This window comes from Vanellus vanellus (assembly GCF_965231255.1).
Source record: "Vanellus vanellus genome assembly, chromosome: 1".
In the NCBI taxonomy this organism is placed as follows: domain Eukaryota; kingdom Metazoa; phylum Chordata; class Aves; order Charadriiformes; family Charadriidae; genus Vanellus; species Vanellus vanellus.
The window spans coordinates 222803542-222827069 of record NC_138905.1 but is presented as its reverse complement, the minus strand read 5'-3'; the positions used below and the strand labels follow the sequence as shown (position 1 = coordinate 222827069).

The 23528-nt window shown below is 68.2% G+C and overlaps 2 protein-coding genes across 4 annotated transcripts; both read left to right on the top strand.

The window, feature by feature from the left end:
* Positions 1–5806: 5806 nt before the first annotated feature.
* Positions 5807–18551, top strand: TRIM3 (tripartite motif containing 3). 3 transcript variants are annotated; one of them, XM_082481813.1, is made up of 12 exons: positions 5807–5842; positions 7014–7176; positions 9560–9797; positions 10479–10630; positions 10714–10894; positions 11577–12300; positions 13156–13259; positions 13337–13504; positions 13576–13744; positions 14366–14436; positions 14569–14709; positions 17825–18551. In XM_082481813.1, the coding sequence occupies exons 2-12, from the start codon at positions 7046–7048 to the stop codon at positions 17975–17977; spliced, it is 2232 nt and encodes a 743-aa protein (XP_082337939.1). In that variant the 5' UTR covers positions 5807–5842; positions 7014–7045; the 3' UTR covers positions 17978–18551. The 3 variants fall into 3 exon arrangements, with proteins under 3 accessions (XP_082337939.1, XP_082337937.1, XP_082337938.1); XM_082481811.1 differs by having other exon boundaries at positions 13576–13756; XM_082481812.1 differs by lacking the exon at positions 5807–5842 and having other exon boundaries at positions 6893–7176; positions 13576–13756.
* Positions 18552–19475: 924 nt separating this feature from the next.
* HPX (hemopexin) lies at positions 19476–22936 on the top strand. The gene is made up of 10 exons (XM_082498279.1): positions 19476–19572; positions 19801–19889; positions 20033–20113; positions 20650–20804; positions 21066–21219; positions 21311–21523; positions 21674–21781; positions 21876–22006; positions 22387–22531; positions 22611–22936. The coding sequence occupies exons 1-10, from the start codon at positions 19508–19510 to the stop codon at positions 22835–22837; spliced, it is 1368 nt and encodes a 455-aa protein (XP_082354405.1). The 5' UTR covers positions 19476–19507; the 3' UTR covers positions 22838–22936.
* The last annotated feature ends 592 nt before the right edge of the window (positions 22937–23528 follow it).

Sequence of the window (23528 nt, the reverse complement as noted above, 5' to 3'; positions counted from 1 at the left end):
CTGTGCCTGACACATCCCCCCCCAGGCCCGTCCGCCAGATCGTGCGGGACATCCAGGAGGGCGTCGGGGAGCCCTACGGGGCCGAGAAGCTGCTGGAGCTCTCCCGGCTGCTGCCCGGCGCCGCAGAGGTGAGGGCTGGGGGGGGGGGGGGGACACGGACACGGCGGCCCCCTCTGACGCCCCTCTTTGCCTGCAGGTGTCCCGGCTGCGCTCCTTCCCCGGCAGCCCCCGCCAGCTCCCCGACCCCGAGCTCTTCATGCTACTGCTCACCGAGGTGCCCAGGTGGGAGACGGGGGGTCGTGTGGGTGTGGGTCCCGTGTGCAGGGGGGTCCCGCGCCCCCACCCGCTCACCCCTCACTCCCCCAGCTACGCCCGGCGCCTGGAGCTGCTGGTGCTGAAGGAGGAGTTCTTTCCCCGGCTCAGCGCCCTGCGCGGCTCCATCCAGACCCTGACAGCTGCTGCCGCCGGTGAGCGGCACTGTGGGGTGCCCTGGGACTGTGGGTGCGGGGGGTGGGGGGGCACCTTCCCTGTGCCCGCTCACCCCTCGGCCGCTCCCCAGAGCTGCTGGAGTGCGAGGAGCTGCACGCCATCCTCCACCTCATCCTCAGCGCTGGCAACCACCTTAACTCGGTGAGCCTGCGGTGCGGGGGGCTGCTGCCCACTCCCCCTGGCATGGCGGGGCCGTCGTGACTCCCCTGCTCTGCTCCCAGGGTGGCTACGCCGGCAGCGCCGCTGGCTTCCGCCTCGCCTCGCTGCTGAAGCTGCCAGACACCAAGGCCAATGAGCCGGGCATGGACCTGCTGCACTTCGTGGCCATGGTGAGCACCGGTGGGGCCACAGCACCCGGCCTCCATGCGCTGCCAGCACCAGATTTACCGGGGGGGGGGGGTGTTCTTGGCTCCATGCCCACAGTGGGCTTTTCACTTATGGGGGTCCTAAACTGTACGCGGTCCTCATGTACCCCCTCACTCCCCTCCCTGGCCCTCGGGGCTGCTCCAGAGGTGGTGGCCATGGGCACAACCGTGTCCTGCTCTCCTGCCCACCCTCCCAGCAGCAGCAGCCTCTGTACCCGCGGCCCTTCTGGGCAGTGGCTGCCACTCAGGTGCCTGGCTCTGTCCCGGGCTGTGGCACTGGCCACGCGCGCCTGTTCCCCTGCACCAGTGTGCCACCACTGGCCCATCCCCGGTTCTCCCCTGCTGCCCGGGAGCTGTGGGGTGCCACTGGAGTGGGGCTCGCCGGTGCATCCCCATGGCTGCGGGCAGCTGCGTGCCCCCGGCAGGACCGCGCTCCCCCCTGTCCTGTGCAAGGTCACTGCCTGTGCCGCCCCAGCAGGGATGTGCCTGTGGAGGAGGATGTTTTCCCTGAGCTCCGTCGTGGCTTTTCCCATGCTCACCCCCTCTCTGCCCACGGGGAGCCAGCGCTGCCATCTGCGCCCGCTCCATCCTCCCCCTCCTGCCCTTGGCGCTATCCTGTCCCTCCTCAGCCACATCTGGACCCTCCAGTCACCGCTGCTGTAGTCCCCCCGAAGCCCCACGTGCCTTCCAGGATGTTTTTGTCCTTCCTGGTCAATGTGGGGTTGGTTCAGGTGACTCCCGCAGCATCCCTGCAGCACGTCTGGCTGGGGATGGGGGGACACATGGGAATATGGGGACATGGGGACGTGGGGACACATGCCCCAGGCTGTCTCAGGCAGATCGGGGGCACCTCTGCCGTTGCCCCGAGCTCGGTGTCTGCTGCGCCCTGGGGATGCTCCCGTCCCCCCGGGGCTGCTGAGTGCCCCTCTCGCCCACAGGAGGCAGCCAGGGCGGAGAAGGAGCTGCTGGACTTCCCCAGCAAGCTGCGGCACGTGGGCCCAGCCTCACGGTAAGGACGTCCCCGCGTCCCAGCACCGAGCGGGGACCCTGACCCCGGGGTGGCGCCTGCTGGGGCAGGGCGGGAGCAGAGGGGCAGGAGGGGTCCCATCTGCGGGGGGCACGGTGGGGTGGGGGTGACGGGTGACCCGTGTGTCCCGGCAGGATCGAGGTGTTGGAGGTGGAGGGGGAGCTGCGGCGGCTGTCGGGGCAGCTGGAGGGGGCGCGGGCGGCGGGCGCCGAGGGGCTGGGGCCACAGCTGCAGCCCTTCGTCCGCGCGGCCGAGGCGGAGCTGCGCGGGGTGTGGGACACGCTGGAGCACATGCACCATGCTGCTGCAGCCACGCTTGACTTCTTCTGCGAGGACGCGGCGCCTGGCGGCCTGCAGGAGCTGTGCGCCATCCTGCACGCCTTCGCTGGCCGGCTCCTCGCCGCTGCCCAGGTACCGGCCCCCACGCCATGTTCTGCCTGGGGCCGGTGCCAGCTCTGGGGCTGGTGTCGGCTCTGCTGCCCGCACCCCACCATCGCCGACATGCCTCTGCCCCGCAGGAGAACCGTGCGCGGGAGCAGGCGCAGCACCGGCGACAGCAACTGGAGCAGGAGCGGCTGAAGCGTCGCTCCATCGCCACGTGCTCAGCGCGGGACGCAGCCCCCCGGGACGCTGGGATGGACACCCCCTTCCCACTCACACCGCAGCCCGGCCGGCACGGCCTGCGCCCCCCACGCCCCGGCTCTGAGCCCCGCCTGGCCACCCCCGGCCGGGATGACTCCCCTGGCCCCCCCAGCCCTCCGCGCTGCGGCAGCCCCCTTCTGCCCCCCACCACCCCCCTGGCCCCGCTGCGGCGGCACACAGCCCCGGCGCTGCCGGCACTGCCCGAGGTGGGGGGCTGCGACCAGCCCGGCCTCGAGCCACTGCCCCTGTCCGATGCCTCAGCCCCTGGCAGCCCCCTGCCCTTCTTCAGCCTGGGCAGCCTCTTCCAGCGGCGCGGGGCTCGCAAGGAGCCGGGGTGCCCCCGGCCGCCCCTGGCCGCCCCCCCCGAGGGCTCGGCCCTGCTCGGCTTCCTCCGGCGCCTGGCAGGGGGCGTGGGGCACAGGGCCCCCCCCAGCTGAGGGGCTGCAGGCGCCGCCGGGACGGCTCTGCTTTTATCCTTCCCCACACCCCTCCTTCCCCCCTCCACTTTTCTGTGATAATAAACGCTGAGGATCTCCCTGGCCTCCCGCTCCTGGCGGCAGCTACGCCATGGCCCTGTCTGCTGCCCTGCGCCGCTGTCGCTCGAGGCCATGGCGGCACCCGGCTGCCTCCCTTGGGCACGGCACAGCACAGTGCGGGCACTGCCACCACATCGCAGCTCCATGGCCATGCTGCAGCGCCCGGCACTGCCGCCACCGCAGCCATGTCCCATGCCTGGTGCTGCCCCAGGGCTGGCCAGTGGCCGTGTCCCCGCCAAGCTGCCTCCCCCCTCCCATCACTGTGCCCTTTGTTGTCAGCCGGTGCTGCCGGTGCCAGGCAGTGGGTGGCACAGGGACTGTCCCCTGCGGGGGCTGTGTCCGGCATGGCCACCCCCTGCCCTGGCCGCTCCATGCACCTTGCTCCTGCCCTCCTGGCCCCACGGCACGGCCAGCACTGGCACAGCCCCGGGACCCCCGGGTACTGGTCCCCCCGTCCCACAGCCAGGTTCAGGGAGACATTGGGGGTCCCCTCCATCCCCGGGGGTCACACCAGAGTGGTCACAGCCCCTCCAGTACCATCCTGACAACCCCCAGGGGCGGAGGCTGTTCAGCCTCCCCCAGGCGCCGCCGCCGGCACTGGACTGTGTGTGTGGGGAGAAAACCTGCCCCTGTGTCCCCATGGCCATTCACAGTTCAGGCCGAGCCAGGGGTCCCTCATCCCCCTGTGGAGCATGGCTGTGAGCTGGCCGTCCCCTGCCACCGTCCTGGCGCGGTGCTGGCCCTGTGTCCAAGGGCTGCGCCAAGGGGAAGGCAATCCCTATCCTCAGCCCGTGGGCTGTGCCCGGCTCTCACGGGGCAGCGGCTGCTCCTGCTGCAGGCGCACTGCGACTCCTGTCCGGCTCGCGCCTGGCCAGACCCAGGCCTGTCCCCGGCCTGGGCAGGATGTGGCTGGGGTTTATGTGGTCACTGCCAGCCCTTGGGGTGCCATCCTGCCTGCTGGCGTGTCAGCTGCTCCCCATCCCTGGTTGGGGTCATTTGTGGCCTTAAGGAGCGTGCACTCTGTGCCTGCACTGGGTCATCGCTGAAGACGTTCAGCAGGAGAGGTCCCTGGGCTGGTCCCTGTGGTGCTCCACTTGGCACCTGTCCCCAGGCAGAGCACAGCTCATCAACCACCACCCTCTGAGCCTAGTCCTTCAACCTGGAGGAGTTTGGGTTGAAAGGCACCTTGAAGACCATCCAGTTGCTCCAAGCCCCGTCCAACCTGGACCTGAACCCCTCCAGGGATGGGGCAGCCATAGCTTCTCAGGGCAACCTGCTCCAGGGGCTCACCGCCCGCACAGGCAACAATTTCTTCCACAGATCTCATCTCAGTCTCCACTCTTTCAGTGTCAAACCGTTCCCCCTCATCCCACAGCTCCCCTCCCTGACCCAGAGTCCCTCCCCAGCTCTCCTGGAGCCCCTTTAGGCACTGGAAGGAGCTCGGAGGTGTCCCCGGAGCCTTCTCTTCTCCAGGCTGACCCCCCCACCTCTCCCAGCCTGTCCTCCCAGCAGAGGGGCTCCAGCCCTCCCAGCAGCTCCGGGGCCTCTTCTGGCCCCGCTCCACCAGCCCCATGTCTCTCCTGTGCTGAGGCCCCCGAGCTGGAGGCAGCACTGGGGGGGGTCTCCCCAGAGCAGAGCAGAGCAGAGCGCAGCAGAGGGGCACAGCCCCCCCTGGCCCTGCTGGCCACGCTGCGGGGGATGCAGCCCGGGGTGCCGGGGGCTCGCTGGGCTCCAGCGCACACTGCCGGCTCCTGGGGGGCTTCTCACCCACCAACACCCCCAAGCCCTTCTCCTCAGGGCTGCTCTCCATCCCTCCATCCCCAGCCTGTGCTGATACCAGGGTTTGCCCTCACCTGGGCACCAGACCCCACATTTGGCTTTGTTGACCCTCACGATGCTCACACGGACCCACCTCTCCAGCTTGTCCAACTTTTTCACCGAGCTTTTCCACCCACCCGGTTGTCCACCCCTCCGAACCGTAACCTCTCGGACACAAGAACGGTGGGAGAAGGTGCCAAAACCCCCTGTGAGGGTCACGGCCGCTGTCACCTGCCACCGCAATGCTTGGGGTGCTTTTGCCCCTGTGACCTCGCGGCAGTGCCGCGTGCAGGGTGGCAGCGGCGGGAATGTCACCAAGCCAGTTCCTCCAGCCGGTTGGGGACAGCCCCCCAACCCGAGGGCCACCGCACCCACACAGACACTCACGGGCAGCGCCCACTCGTGGACACCCCCCCCCCATATTGGTGTGGTGAGGGGGTGCTCCCCCCCATCCCACCCCACCCGTGTCCATGCAGAGGGGTGGGGACACCCACTTTGGCGGGTCTGCCACCCCCCCCCCCAAAAAAAAATAACCTACACCCCACTTTGATGGGGGGCTGAGACACGGGGTGGGATGCGGTTGCCATGGCGACAGCCGGGTACCCCAGGGATGCAGGGGGGCGCGCCCGGAGCCCCCCTACTGCAGAGCCACAGCCCGGACCCGACCATTCGTGATGGGGGGGGTTAAGTCGTGGTCCACCCCCCTCCCCCAACTCCCCCACGGGACCCCCCCCGGGGACACCCCACTCGGGAACGGCGACGCGTCGCGGAGCAACGCGTCGCCGTTCCCGAGTGGGGTGTCCCCGGAGGGGGGTCCCACGCAGTTCGGAGTGGGTGAGAAGAGAGTGACCCCCCCTCCCAGCTCGCCGTGGTGCGGTCCGGTCTGGCAGCGCCTTCTCTGCCCATCCCTGGCGCAGTCCGGGCCGGGCCGAGGATGCTGAAGCGAGGAGGGGGCTGCGTGAGGGGTGAGTGGGGTAAGATGGGATGGGGGGGTCACACACACGCGTGGGGATGGGGGTTGCACGGGGGAAGGGGGGTGGCACGCGTGGGGATGGGGGCGGTGAGGTGGGGTCGGCCCCCGGTGGGTAATATGGGGGAGAAAAGGGGGGGGTGTTTGTCGCGAGTGGGGGGGGGGGGGGGCACAGGGAAAAGGGGGGGCAGGGAGAGGAAGGATGGGGGAGAGGGACAAGGGGGGGCTGGGGATAGGAGGGACGGGGGGGGACAGGGCTTTGGGGACAAGGACACGGGGGGGGGGGGGACAGGGACGGGATGGGGGGGGCAGCGAGAAGGAGGAATGAGGGGGCGACACAGGGGGTGGGGGACACACACGGAGGGACAAGAGGGGGCGGGATGTGGGGCCCGCAGCATCGCGGCTGGGACACGCCGCCCCGGGCCGGCGCTGCCCGCCGTGTCCCGCTGTGTCCCGCCGTGTCCCCCCCCCCCTCCCGGCGCTGTCCCGGTGGGTGTCCGTGTCCCCCCCGGCGCTGTCCCGCTGTCCCCCCCCGCGCCGCCCGGTCCCGGTGCGGGGGCGGCGCCGTCGGGGCGGGCGGTGCCGCACAATGGCGGCCGCGGCCTGGAGCGCGGAGCCGCCGCAGCACCGTGAGCGGGGCCGTGGGGACGCCGTGGGGACGCCGTGGGGACCCGCCATCCTCCTCATCCGGACCCATGGCCTGTGGGGCGGGGGGGAGGGGGAGGGCAGGCGGCGCGTCCCCCGTGGGGCGGGGGGGGTGGGTGCCGTGGGGCAGTCGGGGGTCCATCGCTGTGGGGTGAGGGGCGGAGCTGTGGGTCGTGGCGGTGTGTGGGGCTGGCGTGGGGGCTGGCGCTGGGCGCCCAGGGACTGGGGGGTGGTCAGGAGTGGGGGACCCCCCCTGTGCGCCCCAGAACATGTGGGGCTGAGGGCTGTGGGTGCCTCCGTGGGGTGAGCAATCTCGCGTGGGGCAGGCGTGGGGCATCCAGGGACTGTGGGGGTGGTTATGAGTGGGGGACACTCCCTTGTGCACCCCAGAGCATGTGGGGCCAAGGGCTGTGAGGTCTCCTGCGTGCCCAGCGTGTGGGGCAGGTGGGGGGTGTGATCCCGTGGAGCTGTGGGGTGCCGTGGGGCTGCCCCGGCCCCCGCTGACCGGTCCCCGTCCCCAGGCTGAGCGCTGCGGGGCCGCGGGGACGCCGCCATGGCCAAGCGGGAGGCCAGCGCCAGCCCGGTGGTGCGGCAGATTGACAAACAGTTCCTGGTGTGCAGCATCTGCCTCGACCGCTACCGCAACCCCAAGGTGCTGCCCTGCCTGCACACCTTCTGTGAGAGGTGAGACCCGGCCCCGCAGCGCCCTGCTGCGCCCCCAGCCCAACTGCGTCCCCTTTGTGCCCCCAGGCCACACTGCATCATTGCTGCCTCCCCACTGTGTCCCTGGTGCGTCCCTCCAGTGCCCCACTGTGTCCCTGGCCACCGCTGCATCCCCACTGCATCCCCGCTGCATCCCTGCTGGGCCCCTGGGCCTCGCCATGTCCTGACTGCATCCCCGCTGCATCCCAGCTGCATTCCCACTGCACCCCAGCTGCATCCCTGTGGCATTCCTGCTGCATCCCCGCTGCACCCCCGCTGCATCCCTGCTGGGCCCCTGGGCTTCACTGTGTCCTCACTGTGTCCCCACTGCATCCCTGCTCTGCCATGGTGCATCCCTGGGCCCCATTGCATCCTGACTGCGCCCCGCTTCACCCCCCCTGCATCCCCACCATGACCCTGGGCCTCACCATGTCCTCCCTCCTGTGCCCTGCTGTGTCCCTGGTCAATGCTGCATCCCCACTGCATCCCTGCTGCACCCACATCGCACCCACACAGCACTGCGCTGCATCCCCACAGCATCCCTGCTGTGCCCCTGGGCCTCACTGCATCCCCACTGCACCCCCTGAGCCCCCAGCCCCACTGTGTCCTGCTATGCATTGCTGCATCCCACTGTGTCCCCCAGATTGTGCCCTTCCACTGCACCCCGGACCCCGTTGTGCCCCCCTGCTGCGTCCCACTGCACCCCTCAGCACTCTCATGCAGCTCCTGCAGAGGGGAGCTGGCATCCATGCACCCCCCAGCATTTGCACTGCACCCCTGCTGCGGTCCACTGCAACTAGCTGCATCCCCCCTGCATTCCCTGCCTGTACCTCCTGCAGGAGATGAGCTGGGGCTGCTGTGCCCCGCTGCATCCCCACTGCACCCCAACTGCATCCCCACTTCATTCCCGCTGCATCCCCGCTGCATCCCCACTGCACCCCAGCTGCATCTGCACTGCATCTTCACTGCACCCCAGCTGCACGCTGCTGCACCCCAGTTGCATCCCCACTGCACCCCTGTGGCACTGTGCTGCATCCCCACAGCATCCCTGCTGGGGCTCTGGGACCCACTGCACCCCCACTGCACCCCCATGGCACTGCGCTGCATCCCCACTGCACCCCTGCTGTGTCCCACTGCGTCCCCAAACCCGCAGCGAGAGCGGAGCCGCCCCCTCAGCGCGCCCTCCCCACGTGTCCCCTGACACCCGCCGTGGGGCAGCCAGAGCCCCCCCTGCGCCCCTGCCCCGGGGCTGAGCCGGTGCCCCACACCCCCAGTGAGAGATGGGGCCGGGCCCCCCTGGCCCCGGGGGCGATGGGATGGGACCCCCTGCACCGCACGGCCGCCTTCCCCCACACCCATGCACGGGGGGGGGGGCAGGACCCCCCACTTCTCCATGAGGGCTGCGTGGCACGTCCCTGTGCCCCCCACCCCACTCGCCCCCATGGGCCGCGGCAGTGGGGCTGATCCTGCCCCATGGCACAGGCACCCACCGGCGTGGAGGGGGTGGGGCAGTGGGGGGGTGGGGCACTGCGGTCGCAGTGGGCGTCGGGGGGGCTCTGTACTGATGTCTGCTCTCTCTGTGCCCCCCAGAGACCCCCTCGCCCCCCCTGGCTCTGCCCCAGCCCGGCCCTGCCTGTCCTATCCCCTCCTGTCCGTCTGTCTGTCTGCCCCTCAGGGCTCTGGCGGCTCCTCAGGGGCACTGCGGCGCAGCCCTCCTGTCCATCTGTCCTGCCGTCTGTCTGCCCCTCCAGCCCCTACCCGCGCTCCTGCACCCCGCTGTGCCACAGCATAGCCCTCCTGTCTGTCTGTCTGTCCATCCTGCTGTCCGTCCATCCTGCCAGCCCCCTCCCTCTCTCCTGCCCACACACCCTGATGTGCTGCCCTCCTGTCTGTCTGTCTGTCCATCCCACTGTCCATCCATCCTGCCAGCCCCATCCCTCTGCTCCTGCCCCACACACCCCAGTGTGCCCCAATGGATCCCTCCTGTCCATCCGTCCATCCCATTGTCTATCTGCCCCTCCGGCCCCCTCCCTCTGCTCCTGCCGCACGCACCCTGATCTCTCTTCTGTCTGTCCCATGGTCGGTCTGTCTGTCCTGCCAGCCCCGTCCCTTGCCCCTGTGCCCCAGTGTGCCATGGTGCAGCAGTCCTGTCCGTCTGTCTGTCCCTCCATCTGCCCCTCCAGCCCCATCTCTCAGCTCCTCTCCTGCACACCCCAATCCCTCTTGTCCATCTGTCTGCCCCATTGTCCATCTGCCCCTCCAGCCCCATCCCTCTGCTCCTGCCCCGCACCCCAACCCTGCTGTCCGTCCCCCCGTCCCCGCTGCACGCGGGTCCTGACCCTCTGGTTGTCCCCGTTCGCCCCAGGTGTCTCCAGAACTATATCCCGCCCCAGAGCCTGACCCTCTCCTGCCCCGTCTGCCGCCAGACCTCCATCCTGCCCGAGCGCGGCGTCGCCGCCCTCCAGAACAACTTCTTCATCACCAACCTGATGGAGGTGCTGCAGCGCGACCCCGACAGCTGCGGCCCCCACCCCGGCCGCGGCCTGGACCCTGTCAGTGCCGTCACTGGACAGCCCCTCTCCTGCCCCAACCACGAGGGCAAGGTGGGTCGCCCCGGTGGGTGGGTGGGGCCGCAGGGGCGGGGGGGGGAACTGTGGGCTTGGGGGGGCTATTGGGGTCAGGGGGTGCTGCAGGGTCCAGGGGGCTGCAGGGTCCAGGGGGCTGCAGGGTCTGAGGGGGCTGTGGGGGTGTGGGGGTGCTGCAGGGTTGGGGGGGGCTGCAGGGACTGGGAGGGCTGCAGGGTCTGAGGGGGTCTGGGGGGACTGCGAGGGCACAGGGGGCTGCAAGGTCCATGGGCTGGGGGGGTGCAGGGTCTGGGTGGGCTGTAGGGTCCCGGGGGTCTGCAGGGATGGGGGGCGCTGTGGGGAGTGTGGGGAGCTGTAGGGGTGTGGGGTTGCTATGGGGGTCGAGGAGGGCTGCAGTGTCTGGGGCGTCTGCAGGCGTCTTGGGGTGCTGTGGAGGACTGGGGGGCTGGGGGGTTGCAGGGGTGCAGGGGGTCTGCAGGGTCCAGGAGGGCTGCAAGGTACAGTTTCCAGGGGGGTGCGGGGTCCAGGGGGCTGCAGGGTCGGGTGGGCTGCAGGGTGCAGGGACTGGGGGGTCTATGGGGTCTGGGGGGTCTGCAGGATCTGAGGGTCTGCAAGGACTGGGGGTTCTGCAGGGTCTGGGAGGTCTGGGGGTCTCGGGGGTCTGGGGACCGTCGCGGCAGCCCCGAGTGCCGTGCGCAGGTGATGGAGTTCTACTGCGAGCCCTGTGAGACGGCCATGTGCCGGGAGTGCACGGAGGGGGAGCACCGGGAGCACGTCACGGTGCCGCTGCGCGACGTGGTGGAGCAGCACAAGGCAGCCCTGCAGCAGCAGCTGGACGCTGTCCGGAGCAGGTACAGGGACGGGGTCCCAGGGGGGTCTGGGGCTGCGCTGGGGGCTGCCCCGGCGGTGCCCACGCAGCAGCGGCCCTCGGCAGGCTCCCGCAGCTGGCGGCGGCCATCGGGCTGGTGTCGGAGATCGGCCAGCAGCTGGTGGAGCGGAAGAACGAGGCGGTGTCGGAGATCGGCAGCACCTTCGAGGAGCTGGAGACGGCGCTGCGGCAGCGCAAGGGGCTGCTGGTGCGGGACCTGGAGGCCACCTGCGGGGCCAAGCAGAAGGTGACGAAGATGACGCACCATGTGCCACCATAGCTCTGTGCCACCATGTACCCATGCTACTGTGACCCCATGCCACCATGACCCTGAGCCACCACGTCCCCATGCCGCTATGTCCCCATGTTGCCATGCCACCATGTCCCCATGCCAGCATGCTACCGTGCCACCATGTCCCCATGCTGCCACGCCCCTGTGCCACTATGGCCCTCATGCTGCAGTGCCCCAATGCCACCATGTTGCCATGCTGCCATGTTCCCATGCCACCATGCTGCCGTGCCACCATATCCCCATGCTGCCATGTCCCTGTGTCACCATGTCCCCATGCTGCCGGTCTCCGTGTCACTGTGCTCCCATGCCATTGTGCCCCCAGGTCCACATGTTGCTGTGTCCCTGTGCTACCATGTCCCCATGTCACCATATCGTCATGCTGCCATGTCCCCATGTCATCGTGACCCCATGCCCCCATGTCCCCATGCTGCTGTGCTCGTGCCCCACCGTCTCCCCGTGTGCCCCTGCGCGGCTGTTCCCGACAAGGCGGCCATGCCCCGGCCGTGCTGACGGCACCGTCCAGCCCTGCGGGCACAGGCAGCCGTGTGCCAGGTGCAGTGCCGCGGGGTCCGTCCGGGTCTGGGTGCCGGCGAGGGTCCCGTCCCGGCGGTGAGGGTGACCTGCCCCGTCCCGGCAGGTGCTGCAGGCACAGCTGGACGCCCTGCGCCAGGGCCAGGAGAGCATCCTCAGCAGCTGCGCCTTCACCGAGCAGGCGCTGCACCACGGCACCGCCACCGAGGTGCTGCTGGTGAAGAAGCAGATGAGCGAGCGGCTGAGCGAGCTGGCCAGCCAGGAGTTCCCCGAGCACCCCCACGAGAACGCCCAGCTCGACTACGTGGTGGAGACTGAGGGTGTCCGCAAGTCCATCCTCAACCTGGGCGTGCTCATCACCACCAGCGCCACGGCGCACAAGACGGTGGCCACGGGCGAGGGGCTGCGGCACGCCGTGGTGGGGCAGCCCTCCTCACTCAGTGTCACCACCAAGGACAAGGACGGGGAGCTGGTGCGCAGTGGCAGTGCCAGCCTGCGCTTCCAGGTGACGGCGCCGGACGGCGCGGCGGCCGAGGCGGAGGTGCAGGACAACAAGAACGGCACCTATGAGCTGCTCTACACCCCCCGCGCCGAGGGTGACTTCCTCCTCTCCATCCTGCTCTACGGGCAGCCCATCCGCGGCAGCCCCTTCCGTGTCCGTGCCGTCAAGGCCTCCGACGTGCCCCCCTCTCCTGACGACGTCAAGCGCCGCGTCAAGTCGCCCAGCAGCGGGCACATCCGTCAGAAGGCTGTCCGGCGCCCCTCCAGCATGTACAGCAGCGGCAAGAAGAAGGAGAACCCCATTGAGGACGAGCTCATCTTCCGCGTGGGTGAGGCAGTGGGGGGTCCTTGGGGGTTCCTGGGATGGTGAGGACCCCCTGACCCCCTGCAGTGCTGCCTCCAGCTTGGGGGCCTCAGCGCAGGAGAGACATGGAGCTGGTGGAGCGGGGCCAGAGGGGGCCCCGGAGCTGCTGGGAGGGCTGGAGCCCCTCTGCTGGGAGGACAGGCTGGGAGAGGTGGGGGGGTCAGCCTGGAGAAGAGAAGGCTCCGTGGGGACCTCCGAGCCCCTTCCAGTGCCTAAAGGGGCTCCAGGAGAGCTGGGGAGGGACTCTGGGTCAGGGAGGGGAGCATTACGAGAAGGGGGAATGGCTTCAGACTGGAAGAGGGGAGATTGAGATGAGATCTGAGGAAGCAATTCTTGGCTGTGGGGGCAGTGAGCCCCTGGGGCAGGGTGCCCCGAGAAGCTGTGGCTGCCCCATCCCTGGAGGTGTTCAAGGCCAGGTTGGACGGGGCTTGGAGCAACCTGGGCTGGGGGGGGGGGTGTCCCTGCCCAGGGCAGGGGGTGGCACTGGGTGGTCTTTAAGGTCCCTTCCAAAGCAAAGCAAAGCAAAGCAAAGCAAAGCATCCTATCCTATCCTATCCTATCCTATCCTATCCTATCCTATCCTATCCTATCCTATCCTATCCTATCCTATCCTATCCTATCCTATCCTATCCTATGTCCTATATCCTGTTGTATCCTATATCCTATCCCATCCTATCCTATCCTATTTTATATGCTGTCCTATATCCTATATCTTGTCCTGTCCTATATCCCATCCTATCCTATATCCTATATCCTATCCCATCCTATGTCCTATGCTATGCTATCCCCTATCCCATCCCGTGACCCCTCTCTGCCGCAGGAAGCCGTGGCCGGGAGAAGGGGGAGTTCACCAACCTCCAGGGCATCTCCACCTCCAGCAGTGGCCGCATCGTGGTGGCCGACAGCAATAACCAGTGCGTGCAGGTAGGACCGCGGCCCCAGCCCCGGCCCCGACCCTGTCCGTCCCCCGCACCCGGCTGACCCCCCCACTGCCCCCCCAGGTGTTCTCCAACGAGGGGCAGTTCCGGCTGCGGTTCGGGGTGCGGGGCCGCTCCCCCGGCCAGCTCCAGCGCCCCACCGGCGTCACGGTTGACATGAACGGGGACATCATCATTGCTGACTACGACAACCGCTGGGTCAGCATCTTCTCCCCCGAGGGCAAGTTCAAGGTGAGGGGGCAGTGGTGGGGCCGGGGGGGCTGCAGCTCCGCTCCCGGCACTGACCCCCCTCCCCGCCGCAGACCAAGATCGGCGCCGGGCGGCTGATGGGCCCCAAAGGCGTCGCCGTGGACCGCAACGGCCACATCATCGTGGTGGACAACAAGGCCTGCTGCGTCTTCATCTTCCAGTCCAACGGCAAGCTGGTCACCAAGTTTGGGAGCCGCGGCACGGCCGAGCGGCAGTTTGCAGGTACACTCGATGGTAATACACCGACTGGCAAGTCCCCTCTTCCTTACTGCATGCCTTTGGCTTCCCGCTGCGCCGGGGCCGGGCCGGGATGGTGAGTACCGCACGCCTCGCCGACGGCGGCTGGGGCACAGCCGGCACCGGGACAGCTGGGCTGTGATGGGGGCTGGGGGCTGGGCTCTGGTTCTGGGTTCTAGACTTGGGCTCTGGTTCTAGGTTCCAGTTCTGGGTTCCAGTGCTGGTTCTGGGTTCTAGGCTGGGGGTCTGGGTCTAGGTTGAGGTTCTGGGTTCCAGCTCTGGGTTTGGGTTCTGGATTCAGGTTCCAGGCTGTGGTTCTGGGTTCTGGGCTGTGGTTCCAGCTCTGGTTCTGGCAGTGGGCTCTCTCTCTGTGGGTCGGGGCTGTGGGGTCTCGGTCCTGCTGTGGGGCAGGGCACCGCCCGCGCTGACCCCCCTGGTGCTGCCTCACCGGCTGCTCACGCGGCACTAACCACACTAACCGGGCACTGGGGCCGGGACCCCCTCCCCGCTGCGGGACTGGGGGGCGACCCCTGTCCCCGCAGCGCAGGTGCTGTGCCGGGCCGGGACCCCGTCCCCGTCCAGGGCTGAGCCCCCTCCCCTCCCCAGGGCCACACTTTGTGGCGGTCAACAACAAGAACGAGATTGTGGTGACCGACTTCCACAACCACTCGGTGAAGGTGAGTGCCGCCGCAGCAGGCAGTGGGTGGCCTCCAGCGTCCCCAGTGCTGCACCGTCCCCACTCCACGTGCCCTCCCTGCTGGCGGTGGTGCCGTGTGCAGTGGCAGCCGGCGGTGACCCGCTGTCCCCAGGTGTACAACGCGGACGGCGAGTTCCTCTTCAAGTTCGGGTCCCACGGGGAGGGGAACGGGCAGTTCAACGCCCCCACCGGAGTGGCCGTTGACGCCAACGGCAACATCATCGTCGCTGACTGGGGCAACAGCCGCATCCAGGTACCGGCACTGGCACCACAGCCCCGCGCTGCCCCAGGGGGGTACCAACCCTGCAGCCCCTCTGCCCCCCACCCTACCCCGGCCCCAGGGGCGCTGGGGCAGCACCATCCCCTCCCCACCCCATCCCTGGTCCCATCCTGTCCCTATCCCATCCCCAGTTCCATCCTGTCCCTGTCCCTGTCCACATCCCATCCCATCCCCATCCTATCCCCACCCCATCCCATCCCTGTCCCCATCCCATTCCTGTCCTGTCCCCATCCCATCCCTGTAATGATCCTATCCTCGCCCCAACCCTATCCCATCCCTGTGTCCATCCTGTCCCCATCCCATCCCTGTCCCCATCCTTTCCCTGTTCCCACCCTGTCCCCATCCCCATGCCATCCCCATCCTGTCCCTGTTCCCATCCCGTCCCTGTCCTGTCCCCATCCCACCCCCATCCTGTCCCTTTCCGCATCCCATCCCTGTCCCCATTCCATCCCCTCCCCATCCCATCCTTGGTCCCATTCCCATCCCTGTAATGATCCTGTCCTTGTTCCAACCCCATCCTGTCCCTGACCACTTCTCCAAGCGGTTGAGGAGTCAACGAGGAGAGGAGCTATGCTGGACCTTGTTCTTACCAACAAGGAGGGGCTGGTAGACAGTGTCAAACTCAAGGGTAGCCTGGGCTGTAGTGACCATGAAATGGTTGAGTTTGAGATCCTCGAGGCAGTGAGGAAGGCGCGCAGCAGGCTGACCACCCTTGACTTTGGGAGAGCTGACTTTGGCCTCTTGAAGAATCTGCTTGGTGTGGTGCCATGGGATGAAGCACTGGAGGGAAAGGGGGTCCAAAAAAGTTGGTTAATATTCAAGGACCACCTCCTCCAAGCTCAGGAACAATGCATCCCTACAAAGAGGAAGGCAGGCAGAAAAGGCAGGAGGCCTGCATGGATGAACAAGGAGCTCCTGGACATGACCAAAAGGACAAAGGAGGCCTATAGGGAGTGGAAACAGGGGCGGGTAGCCTGGGAGGTATACAGAGGAATAGTTCGAGCAGCCAGGGATTGGGTTAGACAAGCTAAAGCCCAGATAGAACTAAATCTGGCCAGGGACATTAAGACAAACAACAAATCCTTCTTTAAGTATGTCAGCGAGAAAAGAAAGACTAGGGAAACTGTGGGCCCTCTCCCGAAGGAAACGCAAGAACCGGTTACCCAGGACAGAGACAGAGCTGAGGTACTCAATGACTTTTTTTGCCTCAGTCTTCACTGGCAAGGACAAAAGATGCAGCCACACTACCCTTGAAGCAGAATGCAAAAACGAGGATTGGGAAAATGGAGAACCGCCCACTGTAGATGAAGATCAAGTACGAGACCACCTGAGGAATCTGAAGGTGCACAAGTCCATGGGACCTGATGAGATACATCCACGGGTCCTGAGGGAGCTAGCAGATGAGGTCGCTAAGCCACTAGCCATCATATTTGAGAAGTCGTGGCGGTCTGGCGAGGTTCCTGCTGACTGGAAAAGGGGAAACATAACCCTTATTTTCAAAAAGGGAAACAAGGAAGACCCAGGGAACTACCGGCCAGTCAGTCTCACCTCTGTGCCTGGCAAGATCATGGAGCAGATCCTCCTGGAAACTCTGCTGAGGCACATAGAAAACAAGGAGGTGATTGGTGACAGCCAGCATGGTTCACCAAGGGCAAGTCATGCCTGACAAATTTGGTGGCCTTCTATGAAGGGGTTACAGCGGCAGTGGACAAGGGAAGACCAACTGATGTCATCTACTTGGACTTGTGCAAAGCGTTTTGACACTGTCCCACACGATATCCTGGTCTCGAAATTGAAGAGACATGGATTCGACAAATGGACCACTCGGTGGATAAAGAACTGGCTGGACAGTTGCACTCAAAGAGTTGCGGTCAACGGCTCGATATCCAAGTGGAGAGCAGTGACAAGTGGTGTTCCTCAGGGGTCGGTACTGGGGCCTGTACTGTTCAACATCTTTGTCGGCAACACGGACAGTGGGGTTGAGTGCACCCTCAGCAAGTTTGCCGATGATACCAAGCTGTTTGGTGAGGTAGACATGCTGGAGGGGAGGGATGGCATCCAGAGGGACCTGGACAGGCTGGAGAGGTGGGCCCAAGCCAACCTCATGCAGTTCAACAAGGCCAAGTGCAAGGTCTTACATCTGGGTTGGGGCAATCCCAAGCACAAATACAGGCTCGGTGGGGAATGGCTGGAGAGTAGCCCTGAGGAGAAGGACCTGGGGGTGCTGATTGACAAGAAGCTCAACATGAGCCAGCAATGTGCAATTGCAGCCCAGAAGGCCAACCGTATCCTGGGCTGCATCCAAAGAAGTGTGGCCAGCAGGTCAAAGGAGGTGATTCTGCCCCTCTACTCCACTCTCGTGAGACCCCACCTGGAACACTGCATCCAGCTCTGGAGTCCCCAACATAAGAAGGACATGGACCTGCTGGAGCGTGTCCAGAGGGGAGCCACGAGGATGATGCGAGGGCTGGAGCACCTCTCCTATGAGGAGAGGCTGAGAGAGTTGGGGCTGTTCAGCCTGGAGAAGGCTCTGGGGAGATCTTATTGCAGCCTTCCAGTCCCTAAAGGGGGCCTACAGGAGAGCTGGGGAAGGACTTTTTACTGGGGCATGTAGCGATAGGACGAGGGGGAATGGCTTTAAAGTGGAAGAGGGCAGGTTCAGCTTGAACATTAGGAAGAAGTTTTTCCCTGTGAGGGTGGTGAGGCACTGGAACAGGTTGCCCAGAGAGGCTGTTGAGGCCTCATCCCTGGAGGTGTTCAAGGCCAGGCTGGACGTGGCCTTGGGCAACCTGGTCTAGTGGGAGGTGTCCCTGCCTGTGGCAGGGGGGTTGGAACTTGAAGATCTTCAAGGTCCTTTCCAACCTAAACTGTTCTGTGATTCTATGATATGATCCTGTCCCTGTCCCCATCCCATCCCCATCCTGTCCCCATCCCACCCCACTGCCAGCAGCGGGTCTGGCCACAGCCTGGGCGCGGGTAGGGGGCTGTGGGCACGGTCAGGGCAGGGGGTGTCAGGGTCCTGGCACACCAGGGGCCATCGGGGTGGGAGGAAGCGCTGGGGACAGCATGTCTCTTCCCCTCCCTGCAGGTCTTCGACAGCTCGGGGTCCTTCCTCTCCTACATCAACACGGCCGCTGACCCCCTGTACGGGCCGCAGGGCCTGGCCCTTACCTCCGATGGACACGTGGTGGTGGCCGACTCCGGCAACCATTGCTTCAAGGCCTATCGCTACCTGCAGTAGCCACCATGGGGACGGGGACGGGGATGGGGACGGGGACACTGCCAGTGCTGGTGCCGTGCCAGGAGGGTGCCCGCGGCCCCCCCGAGAGCGCCCGCGGCAGTATGCCCCAAGCGCCGTCTGCCCCACGGCCATCGCTGCCCCCCGAGCGCCGCCCGGCCTTCATGTGCACTTTATCGCGGGGGGCGGCCGGGCCCCGAGCCGGGGCGAGGACGGGTCTGGCCGTGGCCGGGGCTGCCTGGGGGGCCGTGGACTCTTCCCCTGCCCCACAGCGGGGCCAGCAGCCCCACTGCCGCGGCTGCCTGGGGTCCCTGAGGCACGTGGGGGTGCATGGGGCAGGGGGAGCCGCTGGCCATTTGCAAGGGGCGGCCGTGGGGCGGCCGTGGGGCGGTGGGCCCCAGAGCCTGTGGGCTGCCCCACGCTGGCCCACTGCCCCTGCACTGCGGCCCTGCTCCCCTGGCTCAAGCCTTGGCCATGGGGTGACCGCGTGTGCCTGCCTGCCCCACGGCGGGGCTGTGTGGGGCTGCTGCCGCACGCTGACAAACTGTATGTACAAAATAAAAGTATTCTGGAAGTACTCTGTGTCCCCCCCCGGCACTGCTCCACAGACCCACATGGCACCGCGTTCACTGGGGGTCACGGGGCGAAGCCGGGGCGGGGGTGGGGGGATGGGGGTGGGGGGCAGGGGGGCCCCGGCCGCTGCTGTGCTGCTGGAGACCCCCCGGGCACCCCATGGGGCTGTGGGACCCCCCAGGCCATGCCGGTACCTCCAGTCCATGGCAGTGCCCACAGCTCCCTGGCACCTTTGGGCACCGTCCTGGCACTGACCCACGGCACTGGGTTGGACTTGTCCGTACTGGGAGTGGTGGTGTCTGTGCTCCCCCCCTTCCAACGGTGGGTTTGCCCCCACACAAGGGTGTCCCCCCCATGCTATGGGAGAGGCAGGTGAGGGATGTGCCCCCCACGGAGGGCTGTGCCCCCACCCCCACCCCCCGGGCCGTACACCTCCCCATGGGGGGGCATCACCCCCCCCCTCCCCCGCACGGAGCCGCCCCCGCGCGGACCGCGGCCAAAGCAAACAGCGCGGGGGGGGGGCACAGCCCTTCCCAGCACCGGGCGGGGGGGGGCTGCTGGGAAGGGGCTGGGACGGCGCCAGATCCCCCCAGCCCCCCCCTCGCTGCACCCCCGGGCACCCTGCGGGGGGGAGACCCCTCCCGAGCCCCACCGCTGCACCCACAGACCCACGGGGGCCTGACCCCCCCTCCAGCCCCACGCGGGGGAGGGCCGAGTCCCCCCCATCGCCCCATGGGGGTCTGACCCCCGTGTGTCCCCCCCGGGGCAGCCGGCGCTGGCCCCCCCCGGGTTGGGGGGTGACGGCGGGGGGGGAGCGGGGGTGTCCCTGTCCCCGTGTCCCCCCCCCGCACGGACGAAGGTTGCGTGGGGCGGTCCGGGTTGAGCAATGGGGCGGGCGGTTGTGCAACGGCCCCTCCTGCCCCATATAGGGCCGGGGCGGCGGCGGCCGCGGGCACAGCCATGGGGGTCCCCACCGCCGCCCTCTGCCTGGCATGGGCACTGGCCCTGGGCTGCGCCCACCCCCTGTGAGCGGGGGGGCACGGGGTTGCGGGGCGCGGGGTATTGGGGCAGGGGAGTTGGGGGGGGGGGCTCTGCAGAGGGCTGTGCGGGATAGGGGGATATGTGGGGTGTGGGGGTATGTATGTGGGGGGTGGGGGGTATGTGGGGCCGGGGGCTGCGTGCCACTGTGGGGCCCGTCCGTGGCTGTCCGGGGGGGGCTGTGCCGTGACCCCCCCGGTGCCGCCTGTCCCCAGGACACACAGCAAACCGGAGGCAGCCGGAGGGGGACCCCCCCACGGGGCCGAGTCCCACCATGGGGCTGAGCCCCCCAGCAACGACACTGGTGAGAGCCCGCGGGACGGGGACGGGGGCGGGGGGGGGCAGAGCCGCCTGTGGGGCACAGAGGAGGTGTGGGGCAGTGTGTGGGATGGGAGGGGGGGGGTCTGTCTCGGGGGTCCGCACCATCCTGATCCCCCCTCGCCCCAGACCTGGCCCAGCTCTGCGCGGACGAGAGCGGCTTCGACGCCGCCACACTCAGCGAGAACGGCACCATGCTCTTCTTCAGAGGTGGGCACGGGGGGACGTGGTGCTGGGGGGGCGGGGGGGGACGGGGACGCAGAGCTGGGGGGCACTGGGACGGGGGCACGTGGGGCTGGGGGGAACTGGGGGCACGGGGGGATGTGGGGCTGGGGGGCACATGGGGCTGGGGGGAACATCAAAGGAAAAAGGGGTCTGGGGGAAATGGTGAGGGGGAATGGGATATAGGGGATCAGGGGAGTGGAGTTTGTGGGGCTGGGAGGACTGGGGGGGTGGGTCTGTGGGAAGTGGGGGATGATGAGTCTGGCGCTGCGAGGTTGGGGGGTGGGGTGGGATGGGGGAGAATGGGGTCTGGAGGGGTGGGGAGGACCTCGGGGGGAAGATGGGGGTCCGTGGGGGCAGATCGCGATGGGGGTCGGGGAATGAGGGTGGGGATAAACGTGGAGTGGGTGGAAGATGGGGGATGGGGGGGGACAGTGGGGTGCCCGGGGGGCTGTAGGAGTGTGGGGGGGGCAGCGCTGTGGCCCCCCCGCTGCCCGCCGTGGGCTACCGCTGTCCCTGCCCAGGCGAGGAGGTGTGGGAGACCTCCCGGGGGGGGCCCCGTCCCCACCGCCGCCCCCTCGCCGCGTCCTGGCCCGAGCTGGGGGGGCCCGTGGATGCAGCGCTGCGGCTGCACCGGCGGCAGCACCCGGCGGAGCACCAGAACCTCTACCTCTTCCAGGCACGGCCGCGGGCAGGGGGCGGCGGGGGAGGCGGCGGGGGGGTTCCCGGGCCGGGCCGCCCCACACACCGCCGTGGGGCCCAGGTGGGCTGCTCGGGGGTGGGGGTCTCCCCCTCTGCCCGGATCCCCGAGCGGGTCCGTGGGGGGGTTCTCGGGGGGTCGGGTCTGGCGGGGGCATCTGTCCTGGGGGTCCCCCCCGTGCCCGGCCCCGCGGGGGTGCCGGGGTGGTGCCGTGGGTCTCAGCCCAGGGGGTGCCCGCAGGGGGAGCGGGTCTGGGCCTACGCCGGGGGGCAGCTGCGTCCCGGCTTCCCGCGGCGCGTGGGGGACGAGTTCCCGGGGGTCCCGGGGGGGCTGGATGCCGCCGTCGAGTGCCACCCCGAGGAGTGCGGGGGCGAGACCGTCCTCTTCTTCAAAGGTGAGCAGGGGTGACGGCCGTGGGGTGACGGCCGTGGGGTAACGGCTGTGGGTCGCGGGAGCCGCGCCAGCGCCGCCGTTGTCACGTGCAGGGGACGCGGTATATGCCTTCGATCTGGCGCTGCGGGTGACGAAGCATCGCGTGTGGCCGCGGCTGGGCCCCTGCGATGCTGCGCTGCGCTGGCTGGAGCGGTACTATTGCCTGCGGGGGACCCTCTTCCAGCGCTTCCACCCCCTTACCGGTGACGTGCCCCCCACATACCCCCGCGACCTCCGCGACTACTTCATACCCTGCCCGGGCCGAGGTGAGCACCCGCTGCCCCGTGGGCACCCTGTGCACCCTCCTGGGGACCCTCCTGGGGACCCCCCACCCCATGGTGGCGGAGGGACTCCCAGCGCCGTGGCTGCCCGGGGTTCTCGCGGCACCCCGGCCCCACCGCCCGTGCTGCCGGCAGGGCACGGGCACGGCAATGCCTCGTGGGGGGACGCCGGTGACCGCTGCAGCGGAGCGCCCTTCCAGGCTCTTCTCTCCGATGATGACGGACGTGTCTACGCCTTCCGCGGTGAGGGGCGGCCGCGGCCGTGGCGGGGGGCGTGGGGAGGGGGCTGTGGTCGGGGGGCAGAGCCGTGGGGCAGAGCCGCTGACGCAGCCTGCAGGGGGTCTGTCCTTCCGCCTGGACTCGCACCGGGACGGGCACCACGCGTGGCCCCTGGAGCAGACGTGGCCGGGGCTGGAGGGACAGGTGGACGCCGCCTTCGCCTGGGACGGACGCACATACCTTGTACAGGTCTGACCTGGGGGCTGCCCCCACCCCCACCCCGGCTCGCTGCCGCGGGACATCACCCCCTGGGGTACCCTGGGGACACAGCGCATGGTGGTGCCCCCAAGTGTTGTGTGCCCTCATCCCCTGTGGGATCCACCCCAGAGAGCCCCCGCCACTCCCTAACACCCCTTCCCCCACCTGCCCCGTACCCCTCATCGTCGTCCCCCCCCCCACATCCCTGTCCCCCCTGCGTCCCCCATGCCCCCGTGCCCCCCATCATACCCCCCCCCCCCGTGCCCCACATCATTCCTGTCCCCCCTGTGTCCCCCATGCCCCCTGTTCCCCTGGTGACCCCATCCCCCCTGTGCCATCCTGTGCCCCACACCGCCCGCCGCTCTCCCCAGGGCTCGCAGGTCTCCGTCTTCCTCTCGGCGCAGGGCCACCGGCCGGTGGAGGGGTACCCACGGGCGCTGCAGGAGGAGCTGGGGGTCCCCAGCGCCGATGCCGCCTTCACCTGCCCCGGCTCCGCGCAACTCTATCTCATCACAGGTGGGCAGCCACCACGCCGCGGCCTCGGGGTGCCGGGGGTCTGCGCTGGTGCGGGGGCTGATGGGTGCTGTGCCGGCAGGCGACCGCCTTTGGCCGGTGGACCTGACGCAGACGCCGCGACAGGCGGGCAAGCCGGTGCCGTTGCCCCACGACCATGTGGACGGCGCCATGTGCACCCACGATGGCGTCTTCCTCTTCCGTGGTGCCGACTATCACCAGTACCGTGGCGTGGCCCAGCTGATGGGGGCCCGGCAGCCTGCGCCCCCCCAGAGCATCGCCTCACACTTCTTCCACTGTCCGCAGTGAGCGGCGATGGTGATGGCACTCGGGCCCCTGCGGTGCTGCCGGTGCCAGGGCTCTGCTGGCGCTGGGCTGCTCATGCGTGGGACACAATAAACACCGGGAGACCCCGAGAGACCCCTCTTTTTTGGGGGGGGCGGTGCGGGGGGGATGCAGTGGCTGTGGGGGCAGTGTGGTGCAGTCCCTGTCCCGGTGCCGCCCCCGGTGGCTGCAGCACAGGCAGTGGGGCAGGAACCGGGGGGTTGTGGGGGTGTCACCAGGGGATGCGGTACTGGGGTGGGGGGACAGCCCATGGCTGAACTGGTCTGAACTGGGCTGTACTGGGCTGTGCTGTGCCATGCTGCGCCACACAGCTCTGCACAGTGCTGGGCCACACCGTACGGTGACGGCTGACACGTGTCGTGCTGTAACGTGTCACGGTGTGCCGCGCTGTGCCGTGACCCGCGGCACTGTGTCGTACCGTACTGTACCAAATCACACCACGCCATACTGTGCCATACCATACTGTACCATACCACACCGTGCCGTACAGTGCCGCACCACCCCGCACCCCACAGTGCTGTACGGTGCCGCGCCGGGCCCGGCGCCCACTCCCCGGTACGAGCCGGGGCCGGGGGGTCCCAGAGGGGTCCTGGGGGATCGCGGCGGGGGGTGTCGGTCTGCAGCCACGGCCACGGGAGTGGGAGTCCCGCCGGCC

Coding starts and splice junctions, on each gene's coding strand:
- TRIM3 (XM_082481811.1), top strand. CDS start 7,046: ATGGCCAAGCGGGAGGCCAGCGCCAGCCCGGTGGTGCGGCAGATTGAC. Junction 7,177..9,559: donor CTGCACACCTTCTGTGAGAG/GTGAGACCCGGC, acceptor CGTTCGCCCCAG/GTGTCTCCAGAACTATATCC. Junction 10,631..10,713: donor CTGGACGCTGTCCGGAGCAG/GTACAGGGACGG, acceptor GGCCCTCGGCAG/GCTCCCGCAGCTGGCGGCGG.
- HPX (XM_082498279.1), top strand. CDS start 19,508: ATGGGGGTCCCCACCGCCGCCCTCTGCCTGGCATGGGCACTGGCCCTG. Junction 19,573..19,800: donor CTGGGCTGCGCCCACCCCCT/GTGAGCGGGGGG, acceptor GCCTGTCCCCAG/GACACACAGCAAACCGGAGG. Junction 22,007..22,386: donor GACGCACATACCTTGTACAG/GTCTGACCTGGG, acceptor CGCTCTCCCCAG/GGCTCGCAGGTCTCCGTCTT.